The sequence below is a fragment of the Dicentrarchus labrax genome, unplaced genomic scaffold (assembly GCF_905237075.1).
Source record: "Dicentrarchus labrax unplaced genomic scaffold, dlabrax2021, whole genome shotgun sequence".
Classification (NCBI taxonomy): Eukaryota; Metazoa; Chordata; class Actinopteri; family Moronidae; genus Dicentrarchus; species Dicentrarchus labrax.
In genome coordinates, this window is record NW_026136714.1 from 24146256 (window position 1) to 24166498 (window position 20243).

The window sequence follows — 20243 nt, forward strand, 5'->3', positions numbered from 1 at the left end:
TATCTGTCTGTCTGTCTGTCTGTCTGTCTGTCTGTCTATCTATCTATCTATCTATCTATCTATCTATCTATCTATCTATCTACTGTAAAGCACTTAGCTCCCACCAAAAGACACACCTTACGTTTAATCTGGACATGAAACATGAGACAGACACTGCAATGCAGCTTAGCCTGAGCCAAAGCACAACACGCTCCAGCCAAGTGTATTGACATAACCTACCTGCTGGTGTGTGTATAGAAATGCAATTGACAGAGTTGTGTAAGTGTGTTTGTTTGTGGGTGTGTGTCACAGGCCTACTGACCTACCTCTCCATGTCCTAGCTTGTCAGATTAGTCAAATCCAGCAGCTTATCCAGGACCTGCATACCCAGTTTACTTTGACCTTCGCCTCCCAGGAAGGCCCGACCAATTGTGCTAACACACACCTGCAAACACACACATGCATTTAGACACGCAAACAATTAATGCAGGGAACACACCCGCATGACACACACACACACACACACACACACACACACACACACACACACCAAAGCACTACAATCAAACAGCAAACATGTGCCATGGAAACACACAATAACACCAAGCCCTTGGGAGCACTTGAGTTAGTACACAGCGATTCAAGCACCTATAGGCATCATAATGACTCCCTCCACCCCCTGACTCTGCCCACACTTGTGACAGTTGTATGATAAGAGGCTGTTGTTTAATTTGATCATTGTTTATCTCATGGTCACCTGCAGTTCATAGTTCATATTACCTTTTTCATGTGGGACACTGGTATGGCTTGCTGGGACAATTAATGGAACTGAAACCATCATTATTGTTGAACTGAAAAATGTCCATTATCACCTTTAACATGCTCGGGATAATCACATGGCTGTTTTCACAGTTCTAAATTACAATTTAACAGATCTAGTTTTAGAGTATTTTTATTATTAAGCCGTCCAACAAAGTATAAAAAGTAATTATTAGCCTGATATTGCAGTCAAACCAGAATTATATTACTGTAATCCCAATGGATCCCAAACTTTTAAAATGATGGTAAAATATGTTTGCACATCTGACCAGTGCTAAAAGCTGAACTAATCAATAACTTCATATTAACCAAGGATTAAAGCAACATTATGCAACTATTTTATTTTAAAATAACTTCATTTTGATGCCACCCTCACTTGTAACAGGGAGAATGGTTCCCAGTTCATTCCCACTCTGCACTATGTAACTTCTCTGCACATCTCCTGTGAGATGTGTGTTAACACTTTACGACACTACCACACACACACCACCAACTATGTCACTGATTTTGGTAAAACTGGTCATATGTTATGGCCTGACCTGCTGGCTCTGCTGAGTCTCCCTAGCTAGGCTAGCTATATGGATTCCAAATCCAAGCAAATAAAAGTTTCAGAGGGAAACAGAGAATATTTAAATAGTGCGTAGACAGAATAGTTTACTTTCACCACCAATGCTACTAGCTTACCAGTATGCTTGATCTGCAGCGAGAAATGAGCATAAATATAAATATAAAGGTGTAAAAGTTCAACTTTAATGTTACAAACTTTATAATATGAAATAAATTAATAGTGGATGGCATATATCACGTTACATTCACGATCACCATTCAATTAGACAGTTTCTGTAGAAAGTGAATGAATTTATCTGAGCCTCATTAGATTTCAACACCTGAATAGAAAACCTGCAGTAGGCAGAGACAGTGTGTGATCATAATGTCAGTGCAGGAAGTGGCTGAGTGACAACAGCCTTACATGATCATCCTCCATCACAGCTGACAGCTCAGATCAAGAGATAGAGATATGTGTGTGTGTGTGTGTGTGTGTGTGTGTGTGTGTGTGTGTGTGTGTTGTGTGTGTGTGTGTGTGTGTGTGAGTTTGTGTGTGTGTATGCAAACAGATGGAGATCGTCTGTGCGTGGGGAAAAGGGGTCTCGGGGGACCGCAGTGAGGAGTGCACATCAGACAAGATCAGTGCATCCAAGATAGAACAAAAGCAGGGGAGCTGAGTGGCCTGTGTGTGACACGTAGTAAAGCTCTTCACAGGAACCCTCGCTTAGTGCTTGTGAGTTAACACCTGCCATATCAAAGCACCAAAGGGAAAAGAGTTTCAAAGGAGCAGGGCTGCTGGAGTGTTTTGTGTCGGGGCATCCATGGAGATCTCGGAATTTCTGAGTTATTAGCTGCCAATATACTGTATATGTAGAGAAAAGGATGCAACTCAGTGGTCAAATAACATCTTCAATCCATCATCATGGCATAACTAATCACTCAGATGTTTTGTTTAGAATGTTTCCCTTGCAGTACTAATCAATCAAACTATAAGAACAGAGATGGACCACACTGACAGAGCCATAACTAATATTCAGTGATACTGTTTTAAATCTACTTCAGCTGTGGAACAGTGCTTACAGTTTACAAATCTATTAGATAAAACCACAGTGAGGATGGTGTGGCTGTGCAGGCAGCAGCGGTGGTTGGGACAGTAGAAGAAGAAAGGTTAGAGCAGCAGGCTGGTGGAGGGAGGGTCACTATGTTTAGAATCCAACCAGGGGGGCTGAGCGGACAGAGTAGATAAACACTATTCTTTCCCCACCCATAGCACATAGCATTACAACATGCCGAATGACTTGGAATGTCTTTAACTCCCTGCCAACATATGCTATTTATAGTATTTTATAGTAGTAGTTTGGCATTTTGGGAAATATGCTTATTGGCTTTCTTGTCAAGAGTTAGATGATAACATTGATACCACTCTCATGTCTGTATGCTAATATGAAGCTAACGCCAGCAACCGCTTCATCTCCATAAACAAAATGTGCATATGAATGCAGAATCCGTAGGCAAGGGACAAGATTTAAGGTTTGGGAAGTATTCTGGTTTCCATTTGTAGTTGGTCAGCAATCACATTTGAACAGGTTTTGGTGTTGCATTCAGGTACAGTTTGAGTGGAGAGAAAAAGAGCAGCAAGAGAATGGCAACCGCTTAGTTTAGCATTAAGACTAGACAGTGGGCATAGTGAAAACTATTAATCTGCCAGGACATTTAAAGTTTAACTTATTAACATGTTATATCATGAATCTGTACAAAACCCAAGTGTACCATCACCTCCCAGATTGAAGAGCCAGGCTAGTCGTTCCCCCAGTCTTTATGCTAACCGGCAGCTGGTTGGAACTTTAAATTTAACAAACAGATAAAAAATGTATCTTCCAAAATGTCGAATCATCAGTTTATCATCCTAAATGGACAAATGAGACCAGAAATGAAATGACTTAGACCAGTAGAATTGTTTATTAAAGGTTTGGTGTGTAACATTTAGGAGGATCTAATGGCAGAAATGGAATTACGTTGCCTTAGAATGAGCTGTTTTTATCTACAGAGCGGGTCCTCTTCTACAGAGGCCACCATGTTGAACCGCCATGTTTCTACAGTAGAGTAGAGTTTTGCAGCCACCGTAGTTTCTCCAACTACGGTGGCCCTGAGGTGCAAATCACAACGGCAAATCAGAAAACACGACACAAAAAGAGAAAACACAACACAAAAAGAGAAAACACAACGGCAAATCAGAAAACACATAGATATGGACTATTGGAACCCCTGTTTCTACCTCTCTTAGGTATGCCACATTAACATGGACGTATTAATACAATATTTTCCTTATTTAGTGGTTTGAATTTTCAGATTTGGCAACTTGAACGCATAGGTCTGGCGGTGTTGTGTTTCCGGTTCAAAGGACGGACCAGTTCTTTTGTCCGATCAGCGACGACTCATGTCGCCCGAGGGTACCTACCTTTTCCGGTTTGGTTAATGTCGTTGTGTTTTCTGATTTGCCGTTGTGTTTTCTCTTTTTGTGTTGTGTTTTCTGTTTGTTTTCCTTTTTTTTTGTTTTCTGATTTGCCGTTGTGTTTTCTCTTTTTGTGTTGTGTTTTCTCTTTTTATGTTGTGTTTTCTCTTTTTGTGTTGTGTTTTCTGATTTGCCGTTGTGTTTTCTCTTTTTGTGTTGTGTTTTCTCTTTTTGAGTTGTGTTTTCTCTTTTTGTGTTGTGTTTTCTGATTTGCTGTTGTGATTTGCACCTCAGGGCCACCGTATCCAACACACAGAAGGCTGAGCTGTATTCAAATGGGTGCAAATCTGAAATTTCATCACTAGATGCCACTGAATCCTTTTAAGGTTTTCTTTCAATTCCAGTAACAATAACAATATTGCTACCTTCCCTAGGCCTTCACAGGTCTAATCAATAACTCTGATGGCTCTGTTCCATTTGAGGACCCCAGTAAGCCATGCAAGTGAACTAGTACACTGGCCCTGAAAATGACCAATATAAATGGAATGCCGTGCTTTTCCTTCAGACCTGTGACAGAAATGTGTACAACCTTGCAGTGCTCTATGTACCTGTGTCATTGCCACAAACCCTGAAAGCTTCCTTTCTGTTTCTGCTGGAAGAACAGCGCCCTCTTCCTGTTGTTTGCTGTAAAACACCACAGCACATGTCCTGTGAAAGCCGACCAGTGGCACTATATCTGCATGCAAAAGGCGATGTGGGGACTGCTCAAGGCTGCCAACTGTGGTCTTGTTTGTTTACAGTCATTACACTGTTGTCTCAGTATTAATGTGGTGAGTGTTTATTGATGCAAAAACAATGCACATTGCACCTGTTACTAAACTGAAAGTCACTTTATGAAACAGAAGCAAACCCAGCAGTATTAGAGCTGATGGAATGCATCAGTTGAGTGAATGAGGATTTGATGGCATGTATCACTTTACCCGCTGATATGATGCTTTCAGTAGAATAAATTAAACAAAGGTGGTAACTATACAGGGGGACGGGGAGGCTGAGCAGGACACATAATGATAAAAATCAGACATATCTGGCTACCTGTTATTTCCTGCTGAGTCACTGGCACCGCTTCAACAGTTCCCTTTTGTTACTGAAGACAGTCGAAATGGCTGGGCGGCCAAGGTAAAGCACTACAGGCCCCCCGGTCTGGTCTCTATGGTTTTTCAGTCTTGATTAGCTGAACTATCCACTGAGTTTTATCTACCTCACTGTGAGGCTGAAACATGAGGTGTGAGGAGTTAACTGTCATCATTATGTGGTGTGTTTGTGTATCCTCCCTGCAGCTTTACATCCTGGCAACTGACCAGAACGAGTGACCTTGGGGGGCTTGACCAATACACAATGAGTTTTCTATTATAGACCTGCAGAACGCGGCCCAATAGGCTTGAATGCATTTATTTGTCCACATTATGTCCACAGTCGTTTACACAACTATACACAATCTAATAGGTGTTTTAGGGAGGGAGATTCAGCTGTAGGGTCATTTTGGAAGATGTAGTTTGCAGTGCTGTTGAACTGTGTTGCATTATACAGAGAGGTTTTATAGAGGTTATTTAGCCTACCCTCGTTGATATAAACAGGGTGGAATATCAATCATTTCCTCTTAAAAAGTGAACATTATAACGTTCATGAGTTATTGCAGGACTGTTAATGAGACTGTAAGAGACTGCATTCGTTTTAGCTGTGTGCACCAAATAAACTTTGCATTGCTTTATTTTGTTTGTGCTGAATAAGGCAATGATCTCAGTATGACAACTATTATTATATTATATTATAAGATGAATGTGGCACTGTTATAAGGAGGATGTGCTTGTTGTTTACACGTGTTAAGCACCAGCTCAAGTCTGCTGGACATGTGAAGTACCAATGGTGCTTTAGCATCCCCTAGTGGTTAAGATGTGTAAGTAAAATGTAATTCATTCCAGTGTCATCTATCTATCTATCTATCTATCTATCTATCTATCTTGAATTAAAGAAGAATCTAGAGATTGGACCCCCTTCAGCAAAGAGAAACCAGCTGATCTGCAATGAAATCACTTACAAATACACAATCTCATACTTGATGAAGAAACATTTTAAAAATCATGTGTTTAAAGACAAGTTTTGAAGACTGATGTATTGATCTGTTATGGATTTGTTCTTGATGAGAAAATACGTTCTCCTAATAACATTTATGTTGGCTCAAGGCCAAATGAAGTAGGTGAGTTCTGGTGTCGAGAAAACTATTTCATTTGCAGCAAAAAAACAAAAAACAAGAACATGTTTCCACTTTTCCAGTAAAACACGATATCTGTTATTTCTTCATTACCATTGTAAAATTAGCAGAACCACTAATGCTCTAAGGTGATTTAGGATGACTTGACAGTGGCTGTTTTGCACATTCTCACTGTGAGGGCTTTTTGCCAGACTGGGAGTGTAGACAGGGACACTTGAGGCGCCTTGCGTGGTGTTTGGAGGTGGCGAAGCTGCAGTCCTGTGGGTGGGTCTCCTTTGCAGGGGCGTGGCCCTTCTTGTGCCTCCAGCCTGGATCAGGACCAAGGCCAGCGACAGCTCTGCGCAGCATTTAAACACCACACAGGCCAGACAGGACTTTTTTTTACCTACAGAGACTGAATACTGTACGGTGATATCTCACTCGGGACAAATGTGTGCATCTTATACATTTTGATATACTGCCAAAGGATCAACCTCTACCCACCTTTATCTGGTTATCTGGGAAACCAGCTTTACACACGAGATCTAAATTATAGCGTGTATGTGGGGGTGGTTGTGTCTTAGTGGGTTTGATGACTTATGATGAGGACTGCAGTGTGTATGCGTGGGGGGAAAAAATCATTCGGAACTATTCTCATTTATATAGGTTTGTGTTTTGTGATGCAATATGATGATGACTGACAGGAGGTCACCGTTATAGCTAACTTATAGCTGACCAATCCGTCACTGATGAGTCCACGGTGCAGGGCTGTAGATGAGACTGCGGTGATGTGTGAGTGCAAGAATCAGGCCACTATACCCAGTCTAATCCCGTATTCCGATATTGCGGAGGTCTGGGTGGATGAGGGCGGCTGGATACAGACTGCAGCACCAAAACACACACTGGCGCACAGCTCTGCACATCGATCCCATCTGCCTTTCTGCTGGGACAGCAAAGAAAAACTGCAATGACAGTGGACAGTATATGCCAAGGTAACATGAGACAGTCCAGTGGGATAATAAAAGTACCGGGGAAAAGTAGATTACACGTGTGATTTTATTATGATGTGATGTCAATAAGCCAGACTGTGAAAGGGAAAACTGAAAAGTGAAGTTCGATATGTATAATCTCTCAGGCCAAACAGGCTACAATAAAGCCCCTATAGCTACAAAGCGTGATCTTCATTTAGAGTTGCTTGTGTGTGTGTGTGTGTGTGTGTGTGTGTGTGTGTGTGTGTGTGTGTTGATGCCTGAGCTACAAGGCAGAAAAGAAAAGAGGAGCCGCATGAGTGAATTCGTGTCTCCCCAGAGGGTGGAGGCTTTCTGCTAAACCTTGCAGGTTTCCCCTCATCTTCCGTTGTCCCTGCGTCAAATGATGCGCCGGCGCCTGCACTATAAAAGCACCTGTCCTGGCCAGACATCACTCGCATCTCACTTTCTCTCTCTCCCACACTCACCCTCACACACTCCTGAACTCCACATACTCTCTCTTTCTCCCGTTCTGAGCAGTTAGACCGGACACCACCAAAGGAAACATGAGTTACTCCAGCGACATTTACAGCAGCAGCTCCTATCGGAAGATCTTCGGAGATGCCCCCCGGTCCGGCCGCATGGGTCTGGGCAGCAGCAGCAGCCCGTCCCGCCTGCACTCTGCGGGATACCGCAGCAGCCACCGTACCTACGGTTCCCCCTCCGCGATGTCCTCCACCACCTACCGCAGGACAGCGGCGCCCGGCCGCGTCTTCTCCTCCATGACGGACTCCGCGATGGACCTGACCCAGTCCACCGCGGTCACCAACGAGCTCAAGATCATCCGCACCAACGAGAAGGAGCAGCTGCAGGGCCTCAACGACCGCTTCGTGTCTTTCATTGAGAAAGTGCACAACCTGGAGCAGCAGAACAAAGTCCTGGAGGCAGAGGTCACTATGCTGCGGCAGCGCCACAGCGAGCCCTCCCGCCTGCACGAGCTGTACGAGCAGGAGATCCGCGAGCTGCGGGGGCGCGTGGAGGAGCTGACGCACGAGAAGAGCCAGATGCACCTGGACTGCGTGCAGATGAACGACACGCTGGAGCGCGTGAGGGAGAAGCTGGAGGAGGAGACCAAGCTCCGCGAGGAGGCGGAGAACACCCTGAAGGGCTACCGGAAGGACGTGGACGACGCCACCCTGGCGCGCCTGGAGCTGGAGAAGAAAGTTGAGTCGCTGCTGGATGAGATCGCCTTCCTCAGGAAAGTTCATGAGGAGGAGCTGCAGGAGCTGCAGGCGTCTCTGCAGGCCACACAGGTACACACCCCACTGTGTTGTGATGACCCGCAGGTCCACACACTGACAGGGGCTACTCTGGTCCACTTGTCGGCTGTCACACTGCCACAAACCATCTAATATTCCTCAACACCCGTGGCTTTTTTTTTTCAATGTCACATCATAGGCTACATGTTTTACCATAAACCAACTATAATATTGTGTATACAGTGTATCAAACTTATATTCCCTAAAGGCTTCACTAGACTAAAATAGCCTACCAAAAGTAGTATCGTGGAATCACAAGAAAAAATCCTAAGCCTTCACCTTTTTGTTAGCGCAGGTCCACTACAACTGTTATTCTAGGCTACTGTTTATATATGAATTCATTAACCTAACTAACCACTATAGAGGTAGAATTATAAAGTATGGTCGAAGTCTTGAGCCGTTTCTCTGTATGGACGACATACTGCGTCCTCCTCAAACCGAACTGCGCAATGGATAATTGATGGCACTGCAGTTCCGTTTCAGCACCACGCGCTCCCCCTCTCTCCTCCTCTCATAAAGTCTCGAGCGTCCCCGCAGCGTCCCGCGCGCCTTGTCACGCCCCCCGTGCAAACTTTACGATGTTCAGGCTGAAAGAGTGAGTTTTAGCGAGTGGGAACCGGTGGTCGATGCCGTTTTACACAAAGTGTGTTGTTAAACTGAATCCTCAATATTGTGTGAGTATTATGTCACTGGGGTGCCTCTTCAAATATAAATACGCTTAAAACAAAAAGGTCATTAAGAACATGTTATAAACTTCGGGTAGGCTATTGTAAAACCGCCATTAGCTAGCTCATATTTTTGGGGGGTGATTGAAGGAGGTGAGGAAAGGGGGCGGGGTGAGGGGGGAATGCGGAGAAATAGCGCATAATCCAGGGGTGTGGTCGTCCCAAGGGGCAGCAGGCAGCACCAACCCTGTGAGGAACACTAGCAATTGTTTGTTTGTCCATTTCCAGCTAAACAGCAGTACAACAGTGAAAACACTGTCACACTTTGACAAAGAAAAGTTGTGCTTTGTCTTACCCAAATCTTACAGGAGCGCCAGCAAAAGACGAAGTTGTTTTCATTAACAAAACAATCACTAAATATTGATTAGTGTTCAAATATAGAAGATCCTTCTCAGGTATAATACATGAAACAATATTACAGCTCATTATGTTGCAGAGGAAGCAAAGGAAAAGCAAAGACACTGAAGGGGAAAAGGACAGCAGCAATCTTCACTGCAACTTTAAAGGAATCAATTCATTGAATGTACAGTAGTATTTAGTCAGTCAGGCAGTTGAATGATGGTTGCTGGTGGATTTCTCCAGGGACTCTCCTCTTCCCTGCAGGGAATATTATTGCCATGTAAGCTATTGACAGCACAGCTTTCTCCAGCAGAGGGGCCTGAGTCAGCAGTCGATTCATCAGTCCTGCAGCAGTCCACCTCACTGTGACTGCAACTCAGCTCATCAACACCCTGCTCACCTTATACATATATGTATATGTCACCAGAAGAAATACAGTCTAGCTATAGCAAGGAAAAGGCGCTGCGCTGTAAGCACGAGTGTTAACCTGCTGGCAGTTTATACATGATATTATTTTATACAGTGAGATTATCCAGTTTATTTCTGATGTTGTAGTATATACATATAAATAAATATTTCTTAGATTCCAACATCATCACTGTTTTTATCAGGCTGGTCAGTTTATTAGCCACAGACATTTTTGTCATCCATACTGAAGTTCAATAAGTTCTGCCAACCAGTGTGCTACAGTGTCTTTACAGTCAGTGCTGTTCAAAGAACAGACACAAATAAAGTCAGAACAGTTTTTCCACCTGAACCAGGGATTCAAACTGGTGACTAACTGGTGTTTCTACTTTCCCTGCCCATTACTGAGGCCACTTTAAACTTTAATTGGTCTTGTTGGAAATTGTAAGGATTATTGGTTAATTAAATGTAAAAAAAATAATCTATTTATAGATCTGACTTATAAGTCTAAACCTACATTCAACAAACACTTATTTTGAAAAGCATCTTTCCGTTTTTTTCCCCTCTCCTACATTAAGGTGTCTGTGGAGATGGACATGAGCAAACCGGACCTGACTGCAGCCCTGAAGGACATCCGGGCTCAATATGAGAACCTGTCGGCCAGGAACCAGGCCCAGGCAGAGGATTGGTACCACTCCAAGTTTGCCAGCGTGACTGAGGCGGCTGCCCGCAACCAGGACGCCATCAAGCACTCAAAGGAGGAGCTGAGTGAGTACCGCAGGCAGGTTCAGGCCCGCACCCTGGAGATCGAGGCCCTCAGGGGCCACAACGAGGCTCTGGAGAGGCAGATTGCCGAGATGGAGGATCGCCATAACAATGAAATTGGAGAGATGCAGGTAAGTAAATGACACAGAACAGTGAGATTTGGGTTTTATTTTATTTTGTTTTATGATTGAATCAATCATTAATTAACAAGTTCTCATTGAGGTTTGGCAGAAAGACCAAACGGAATCATGTAGCAGATAAAACAATACTAAAAACAGGTAGTAATACAAGCCATATGTCTCACAAGGCTAAAAGTAGGCTGTTATAGAGACAGTTACCAACGGCCAGAGATACAGTATCTGCCAGAGATATCAGACTCATCCATTTAAGTCTCAAAGTCTCTCTGCATGGTGGACACTGATGAAGGACACAACCTGGGTTATGTAATTACATGAGTGTCATTTATTAATCACTTTAATATTAAAAATGAACACACTCCTTTTTCAGTGTACAAGACAAAATTCTCTACTGAGATGTTTATCAGCCCATTTTCAATCTATCTTTGCAAGACAAAATTATGAACATTTCATGACATGATTTTGTGTGTGTGTGTGTAGGATACCGTTCAGCAGCTGGAGGCTGCCTTGCGCAACACCAAAGGAGAAATGTCCCGTCACCTGCGTGAATACCAGGACCTGCTGAACGTCAAGATGGCTCTGGACATTGAGATCGCTGCCTACAGGTGGGCTATTACAAACAAACATTTACATTGTGCAATCCATGACACCATCCCTTATGTTCTCATATGAAGAAAAATAACCTTATTATTGTATTTTGCATTTTGTATTTTGCATTTTGTATTTTGCATTTTGCATTTTGTTTTTGCATTTTGTATTTTGTATTTTGCATTTTGTTTCATTTTGTTTCCTTCATACCTCACCATTAAAGGTCAGTAACATGTAAAATTCCACTATCTTGGCTTACAGAAACTGGTCAATCAAGCAAAAAAACTTGGTTTGTTGTTGATAGTCTGAATTAGTTTAAAGTTTACATTTCAGAGACAAGAATTTCAAGTACATGTTTTTGGCGGATAACATCTTTACAAGTCAATACTACAATGAGCTTCCCTTCCTCTTCAACATTTATTTTAAGCATTTTTAGAATTCAACTCCTCCGGTGCTTCTGGTGGCCTAGTTTTTTAGAGCATTGTTATGTGTCATTCCCGGCTCTCTTTCCCCACTATATTTACACAGTAAACTGTCCGATAAAGGCAACATCTCTTTCCCACTTGAAAAGTGCTGCCTTTAGAATCAGATCCCTCTTTTATGCAAATGGATCAGTTCTTTCCCTGCTGTAATCAGATAGATGAACGGAAGTGATACAATGTGAAACCTTGCAATAACCTAACTCAGCAACTGCGATAATGTTCTGGGCAAATATACCAAAACAGACAGCAGAGGTGCTGCCACTGATACTCCAGTGACATGAGATCCCTCAGGAGAGATACACTGAGGTAATAATAGTAACAAAACCAGACTAGAGGTGACGTCATCTCGTCTGTCTGTCTCCCTCTCTCTGTCCGTGCAGGAAGCTGCTGGAAGGCGAAGAGTGCCGCCTCAGCTCCGTCGGCGGAGCCATGGTCCATTCCGGCTATCCTGGCTTCTCCTACATGTCTGCCCGCTCCTACACCCTCGGAGCCTACAGGAAGTCCGAAGCCAAGCCTGAGGAGGAGGAGGAGGAGGGAGAGGAGGAGGAGGGAGAGGAGGAGGAGGAGGGAGAGGGCGATGAGGGAGAAGAGGGAGAGGAGGGAGAGGAGGGAGAGGAGGGAGATGACCAGGAGGAGGGCGAGGGTGAGGGAGAGGAAGAGGAAGAGGAGGAAGAGGAGGAGAAGGAAGACAAGAAGCCGAAAGAGAAAGAGGAGAAGGAGAAGAAGAAGGAGAGCCCTACCGGCAAGAACAGCAAGAGCTAAACTGCTTGTGTTGTCATCTTCATCATTATCAATAACTCATCCCACCAATCACTTATATGGATCGGGTCCCTGTTCACATTACATCCGTCACACACAACTCTGCACACTCCAGATGCCTCACACATTCTGTGTTTTTTCTGTCTCGGTTTGCTCTGTAATTCAGAAGTGATTAGTACAAACTTTATTAGAAGAATGAAAAGCTTTAGGAGCGACTAGACGTATTACAATGGCAGAAGAGTTTAAATCATTTACGTACTCTGCAGTGGTCGTCATGATTTCACATCACATAAGTGCAGAGAGACGTGCAGAACGCTAGCATGATGTCACAAAGTTTCCTAAGTTTGAAATAGGGGATGATTTTTCCTCATATATGAGCAACAGTAACTGTGCCATTAATGATCAATATTCACATTAAGAGCAATCAAAACCTTGAAAGTAACAATACTGTCAGCACAGACTTTAAGATAAACGCACAGATCTTGGAGCATGAGTAAACAGCCAGTCCAACTTTTACGGTGCTATTTGATTTTTACATTTAAAAGTTGGGGAGTACTGTAAGTAAAAGATTTTATCATAGACCGAAGCTCTACCAGCTCATTCCTGAATGTGGGCTCGTTGCACAGGAAGGTTTAGAGAGAAAAAACACTTCTATTGAACTGTGAGTCCAGCTCCACATTTTCACACAGCAGGTGAATGCTTTCTATTCTCTTTCTTCCACTCCTTCCATTACTCTCCACTTAGTTCTGCATCTTGTCCCACCACGACAAAAGGAAATGTACCACTCACCATACAAAGCCCTTTTCCATTGTCTTTAATTCACTGCAGTGTCACAGCACGGCAATAATGGCAACTCAGAGCTCAGAAAAATGTATATACAAATGTGTCAGGAGGGGGTGGGTGGTATTGTCAGTTTCAGGGAAGGAGGAGTGCTGCAGCTTCTCAATACGAAAGTGCATCTTTGGGAATGTAAAATGTAGAAAAGAGTCTAAATTGCCGCTATATATAATTTTTTTGGGAATATGAATTATCCCCCCTTCGATTGATTCATTTGTCAATGAATTTATCAGCCATCTCACCTGTCAGAGCTTAGTATTTGTCAGCAATTAATTTGTATTTCGTTCATTTCCAGAAAGAAACCCAACCCTTTTCTTTCTCCTCATTGAACTGTAGTGGTGCTTTTGTTTAATTTAGCTTGATAAAGGAAACAAGGTGAGGGTGAGCGTGGCTGTCGGTGTCAGGCAGCTGATGATGACACTGACAGCCCTCAGCTCAGACTGTAAGTGGCAGGTGGGGCAGATGCCACAGGGGTCATGGCTGTATGGTACAGAGTTGCATATAAGGGCTATTTTCACCATAACCTCTTCCATCACATTGCCCTGAACGGTTTAATTTCATCCCCTTGGCTTTTCTTTTTGACAAATGAATCAACCAACGGGCATGAATGCATGGCCTGACTCTTGGAGCTTGAATATCTGCTGGATGGGATAGATTTTTGCTTGTTGTGTGTTCAATTAAAAAACTTGCCTTAACCATGACTGAAAGTTAAAATAAAACATATTTTCACCTGCATCTCACTTGTTCCTGGGGAGGCTGACACTTTCCAGAACCCTGCTATACAACTGTGACTGTACGTGCTGCTATCTCATGCAGTGATATTCCTCTCAAAGCCAAATAAAGACATTTATTAACCAAGCATTCACTACATCTCTGTCTTTCATTTCATGAAAATAGTAAATTAATAGTACATTTGTAAATAAAATAATATTTTTCCACAGCTTTAAAATACATAATGTTAAAAGAAAAGTGCAAGAGAGACATTCATTTTAAATATATTCAAGTTTCAGTGTGATAAAAGTGTTCTGTAATGTCATGACATGTCATGTCAGGATTTTACTCCATAGTCGTTGAGTGCTTACAACAGAAGTAAAGAATGTAGTGTTGTAAAATATTGTATATAAAATCAATAAATAGGAAGGGAAAGTATGTAAGATTGGAATCTATTTGTATGCACAGTGTTTTGCTGACAGTAACAAATTATGAAGTTGAAAAGGGTGCTAAAAGTGATGAAATTTGAGGAAAGCCTGTATTTATTCATGACTCATTCATTCATTCATTCATGCAGCTGCCTATTAGTGTTGAACCTTAACATCCCCCCATTTTAGGTATTTTGGTAAGCAGTTTGAACACACACAATGTAAAACCTTCCGCTTCTCTCTCTGCTGCTGCTTATCACTCCGATAAGCCCCTCCCACCAAACCCACAATCTAAAAAGCAGCAGAAAGAGTCGGTTGACCTGTGAAATCTCATGCCTCGTGGGGTTTACTCTCTACGGCTTGAGCCTCGCCATCACCCCAGTCCCTCTCGGTGTGACTTGTCTTCTCAATGATGTCGTTCCAGCTCCTGCGGCCTCAGGGAGCGTCCTAGGCTTTAGAGGTAGCTGTGATACTGTCTAAGGGTGCGGAAACACACTTGCTAGTCATTGAGGCTGCAGCTTCGCTGGTTAAAGTTCAACAGAGATGAACTCCACGCAAAGCAAAGATGAACATTTATGATCGTGCCCTAACAGCAGGATGAGAGGATGGTCCAGACATCCTTATCGACTGCAGTGAGGGGCAAGAAATGACCAAAAAATGACAAAATTACCTTTCAACTCCTTTCAGTCTTTACATACCAACCTTTAGTTCAACAACTTCATCACTTGTCTGTAACATTTAAGATTGGCAGAAATTGAATAAAGTATTCTTAGCTATGTTTTCATTAGTGTATAATGATGATCTTATCCACAGACACCTTCTATTTTGGAAGTGTTTGTGCTTTTCACAACTTCACAATTTTCCCCATCTGAAGTGAGGAAGTTTTAATCCACAGATACACTGGTAGATGCCACTAAATCCTACACACTGGACCTTTAACTGACAGGTCGTCTCTTACACGTCGACTAAGATTGCAACTGCTTACAGTGCCTACATTTGAACTACTTTCACTGCTTACACATCATCTGACATTTCTAGTTACATTGTTCAAACATACTACAATGAGTTTTTAGTATAAAACAGCCTAAATGTATTACTTATGCCTCTATATGACCTGCATAAGAGAACTTATGCCTGCCACCAGGTTGGATAAGATTGGATTTCCCTCCAAATCAATGAAATGAGGCGGTAGAAACACTACAGGTTTTGTCCACAGGGGCAGAAAGAATCAACACAAAATGAAAGTTCATTGTGGCTGCTTTAACCTTCAAATGACACTGCAACTGCTCTCAGTAAGTACATTTTGTCTGATCGCAAATACTTTCGACAAACACATTTTAACTGACATTTGAACTGCTTTCATTTCTTACACTTCAATTAACATGTTAGCTGCTTCCAGTGCTACTGACAAGTTAACTGCTTTCATTGTTTACACCTCAGTTAACACTTATGTGTCCTACCTTCTAAGACTACACTTGAACTGACGCTAAGTGCTTTAACAGGCAACACACCTGCTGTGTTTGGAGGAGGTTATTGTGAGTAGATGCATCAATGATGAACCTCAATGCATCAAGATACGCTTTTGTCCCATCTATGTGCATCAAATGCACAAAATATATCCCAACTACTGTACTCTGATTACTTGTGTCTGTTACATGCATCCAGTGTTTACTGGTATCAGTTGACACACAAAACATGGGTGCTAGAGCCTACTAGAGGAGGGGGCCTAATGGCACCCAAATGGGCAAGGTTGGAACGCCACTGGATGTTGGGCCAAGGGACCATGAGGGCCGTCAAACCAGATTTAGCTTCCCATTCATTTCTATGTGTAACAGGGCGAGACACATTCACGTCTGCTCGTAAATTGATCCGCCGCCTTTGATTCCCACAAAGTCCAACCAGATTAACCTTGGACACGTGAAATCGTGAGGCTCTCCAGTGACCACCTGATTTGAGAGAGGGGGTGGGCCTGAGCTCTTGTTCAGGAAATTTTGTTCATTTTCTTGCTATATTCTGCATGGTGACGTACAACACAAGCAGCAAAGAAGAAGGGCTGCTGCCTGGCTACAGTGAGTACAAGGACAGTGACAGAGGTTATATGACAGTAAGCTGTATAATTCACAGATTTATGGAGGGCTGTTGTTGGCCCGCTAGCCATGCGAGCTCACACACTTTATGTTGCAACCACGCTATTTCCTGTCCCCCTGCTTTTGATACACCACGATAATAAATTTGGCAGATTGAAGCTGGGCCTTGTGCTGCCACAGTGAGTGGATCTTGCCACTGCAGCAGGTGGGGCTTAAAACACTGCTGGGGTGGAGCCTAATAGACCCAGTGGGCTGAATCCTTAAGGCGATGCCTGCTGCTACAACAAGAGGTGGAGCTGGAAATGCTGCTGTGGGATGATCACGATGGGTAGGGCCAGATGTGACGCCTATACTGCCACAAAGGGTGGTTCCAGAAATTCAGTTGGGAAGTGAGGGGACTGATTTGTCTCGACAATGGGTGTGGCAGAGGTAACACTGAACTCAGGCAGGCCAGGGCCAACGCCAATGCTAATACCACCCTAATAGACAGGGTTGCAACACCGCTGGTTGTATCTGTCGGTCAGGAAACCATGGCCTTGCAGTCTTAGCAGTCTGTCAAGAGCATCCACATTACCAGGAGCCTGAAACTGAAGCAGTTTAATGGAATTCAAATAATTAATTCTATTATTTGCAACTGTGTTTTTCCTACTGCTACTGATGTATCAATTACCACTAACATAGATCTGAAGTTGAAGGTTATGTGCCTTGCTCAAAGGCACTTTGACAGCATTTATTATTGGAGGAGGAGTTATCTACATATTTGCTTCCAACCACACAGAAAAAACTGAAAATATACTTCCAGTCACAAGCCTGCCTGTCTCCTTCAGGCTGCAGTCGATACCTTTTCGTTAATGGGCGGGGCTGCATAATGTCTGCTCGGTGTTACTATCAGCTCATCTCAGCCTCTGCCTGCCTGCACACAGAGGTGAAGGATGGGGCTGGCTAAGATGGATGGCAGTTGCCAACGCTGGCCCACCAGCACAGCTGTCACCAGCAAGAACTTCATCACAGCCCAAGACTGCTTGTTTCCCTGCTCACAGACTGTGTGTGTGTGTGTGTGTGTGTGTGTGGGAGGGGGAATCAGCACAGTGGCAAAAACATTATCAGCACTAACAGGTAATCAATAAAACTGAGAAAAGCAGGGGGAGAGTAGCAAGGACAAATCTTTTTGACAAAAGTATTAGATGAAAAGGTGCACACGTGACTTTAAGGGAAAGCACGTGAAACGCAACATGATATAATACAGCAAAAGAGCTGATTCTCTGGATGTGCTTGGGACAATCAATAAGAACTTGTTAGGTTACTTTACACGCATAAATTGCATGACTGAGTACTGGTGTACATCTCACGGGACCACTAAGCTAAATCTAAATTAAATTATACATCATTCAAATTAAAGATGGTGGTATTTTTTTATTGGCACATAGAGCATCAAGTATGATGTTACATTTTGGGGGATTATTTTGGGAAATATGCTTATTCTCTTTGTTCCTGACAGTTTGATAAGAAGATTTATTTCACTTTCATATTTGTCTGTTAAATATGAAGTCAAAGCCAGCTGCTGGTTTGCTTAGCTTAGAATAAAGAAAGGAAACAGGTAGTGTGGCTCTGTTGAAACATAACAAAATCAAGTTGTGGTTTTAACATGGAGGGTATTTGGGGGATGATTCCAAATAATTTCCTTGTCATTACAATGTTTGTCAAGCAAGGGTTAGCATTAGCCGGCCAAGAAATAGCACATGAAAACCTGTATAAGCACAACTTGTTGTTTTTACAAACAAACAATAAATAACATGTTGAAGTGTAACTACACCCTTCAATTCTGCTAGCCCCCTTCCTCTCATCAAATTTTAAAAAATGCATCAGAGACCTGCAAAGGAAAGTGACTTTAGGGGGCGTGGCCTCGACACCAACAGGTGTGAGTGACAGACTGACCACAGCAGTGTAGGAAGGTGAGCTGGTAGTCAGAATTAATGAGCAACTGCTGTCAAACTCCGATTGGAGGTTTTACAGTCACTAGAAGCACATTCATGGCTGTAAAAGATCGCAGACCGGTGCTTCTACAGCCGTCTAAAGCATAAGTCCAAACCAATGCGCCAAAATAGAAAAATAGTAACTATATATGATTAATAAATGTTGTTACCTTTGGACAGATGCAAGCTTATTGTTTTCCAGTCATGCCATTAAGATTGCCACTCCATACCACTGTGGAATCTTCTCATCTAACTCTTGGCAAGTAAGCAAATAAGCACATGTAAATGTAAAACCTGTAATTCAAACAAAAGATTATGCTGTATACAGCTTTGTTATCAGCATCTACCGCATTACTATGATGTCAGTTACATTACAAAATAATTCATAATTTGTCCGTAATTGTAAATCAATACAGCTAACATTTCTTTCATAATATTCTGTAATTAAGTCCCTGTTGATACTCAAGCCTTCCTCTCTCTGCATGCTGAACTCAGTATGATTTATGCTGTGGAGAGAGAGTTATGAGTCGGCATGGACCTCTCCTGTGATGAAGAGTCAGACTGCGAGTGTGTCAGAGGGCAGATTTATTGAAAATTCAAGAGTCCGATCAATCCCACATCTCTGCAGGCCCGTGGCCCGCTGCTGGTCGGACAGCGGAGTCGTCCTTGATTTGGCCATGCTGTGTGCGTGTTGAGCTCTGTTGTCAGCAGATTCTGGTGTTGTGGAGGTGCATACATAATTGAACTGCTCTCCTTCTCCTCCTCCACTGCCCTCCCGAGACCCTTTGAGATAAAGCAATAAATACTCAACCTCAGCATTTAACAACAACCCTTCCCTTTTCCTGTTGCTGGCAGTCCACAAGCATGTAATTACATTTCCTCTTTTAAGTGAGTTAAACACACAGATACTGGCAAACACACTTGACTATGACCTTGTGTGGACACTTGGTTTGGGGGTTTTCTGGACTTTCTTGAGTAAAAATTAATGTTTCATAGCTTTCAGTCTCTACAAACAAGAATTTAAGAATTAAACAACTGAATTTTCTATTCCCTACATTCTCCAGCTCATTTTCTGTTCAAGGATCACTCTTTTCATTCAATGTATCTCTCTCTGTCTTTTTGTCTGTCTATGTCTCTCTCTCTCTCTCTCCCTCTCTCTGTCTCCCTGTAACTCCATGGCTATATATAGACTTCTGCATTGCAGATGTCCCAGAGCCCTGCAGTTCTGGAGGAGCTGCTGAGGAGTCCCAGCCAAAATTTTGGCTGCCTGAAACACACTAGAGCCCAGGCGAGCAAAAACAACAGACTGACTGTGAGCCACAGGATGGGACACTAACAGCATGACACGGCTCTACACAGTAGCAGCGTCTCATGTACAGTCTGCTGCGCAGCACGGCTGAGCAGCGTCCGAGCCATCACACTGCAGCAAGGATGAAGTGCCCCCCACAGAATAGAGTCAGAACCACTGCAGTCATAATCTTTGGGTGGGTGGGTGTGAGTGTGTGTGGTGGGGTATTCTTGTTGTCATGCTAATGTTTCTGAAATCATTTCGCCCATGTATTCTTACATTCTTGTTTTAAAAGGACTGCTGCGTCATGGCTCTGCTTTTTAGAAGATGAAGGCATTTTAAAACCTCAAGGACAGATAGATAAGCACACCTTCAAAAACTGCATTAA

The 20243-nt window shown here is 43.0% G+C and overlaps 1 protein-coding gene across 1 annotated transcript; it reads left to right on the forward strand.

Annotated features, from left to right (window-relative positions):
• Nucleotides 1–7348: 7348 nt before the first annotated feature.
• Nucleotides 7349–14227, forward strand: zgc:65851 (uncharacterized protein LOC321113 homolog). The gene is made up of 4 exons (XM_051421396.1): nt 7349–8325; nt 10379–10696; nt 11183–11307; nt 12153–14227. Exons 1-4 carry the CDS (start codon nt 7579–7581, stop codon nt 12532–12534), a joined length of 1572 nt encoding a protein of 523 aa, XP_051277356.1. The 5' UTR covers nt 7349–7578; the 3' UTR covers nt 12535–14227.
• The last annotated feature ends 6016 nt before the right edge of the window (nt 14228–20243 follow it).

What these genes read in the sequence shown, in the direction of transcription:
- zgc:65851 (XM_051421396.1), top strand. Translation starts at nt 7,579, where the DNA reads ATGAGTTACTCCAGCGACATTTACAGCAGCAGCTCCTATCGGAAGATC. An exon ending in CGTCTCTGCAGGCCACACAG is followed by an intron (nt 8,326 to 10,378) that starts GTACACACCCCA and finishes TCCTACATTAAG; the next exon opens with GTGTCTGTGGAGATGGACAT. An exon ending in ATTGAGATCGCTGCCTACAG is followed by an intron (nt 11,308 to 12,152) that starts GTGGGCTATTAC and finishes CTGTCCGTGCAG; the next exon opens with GAAGCTGCTGGAAGGCGAAG.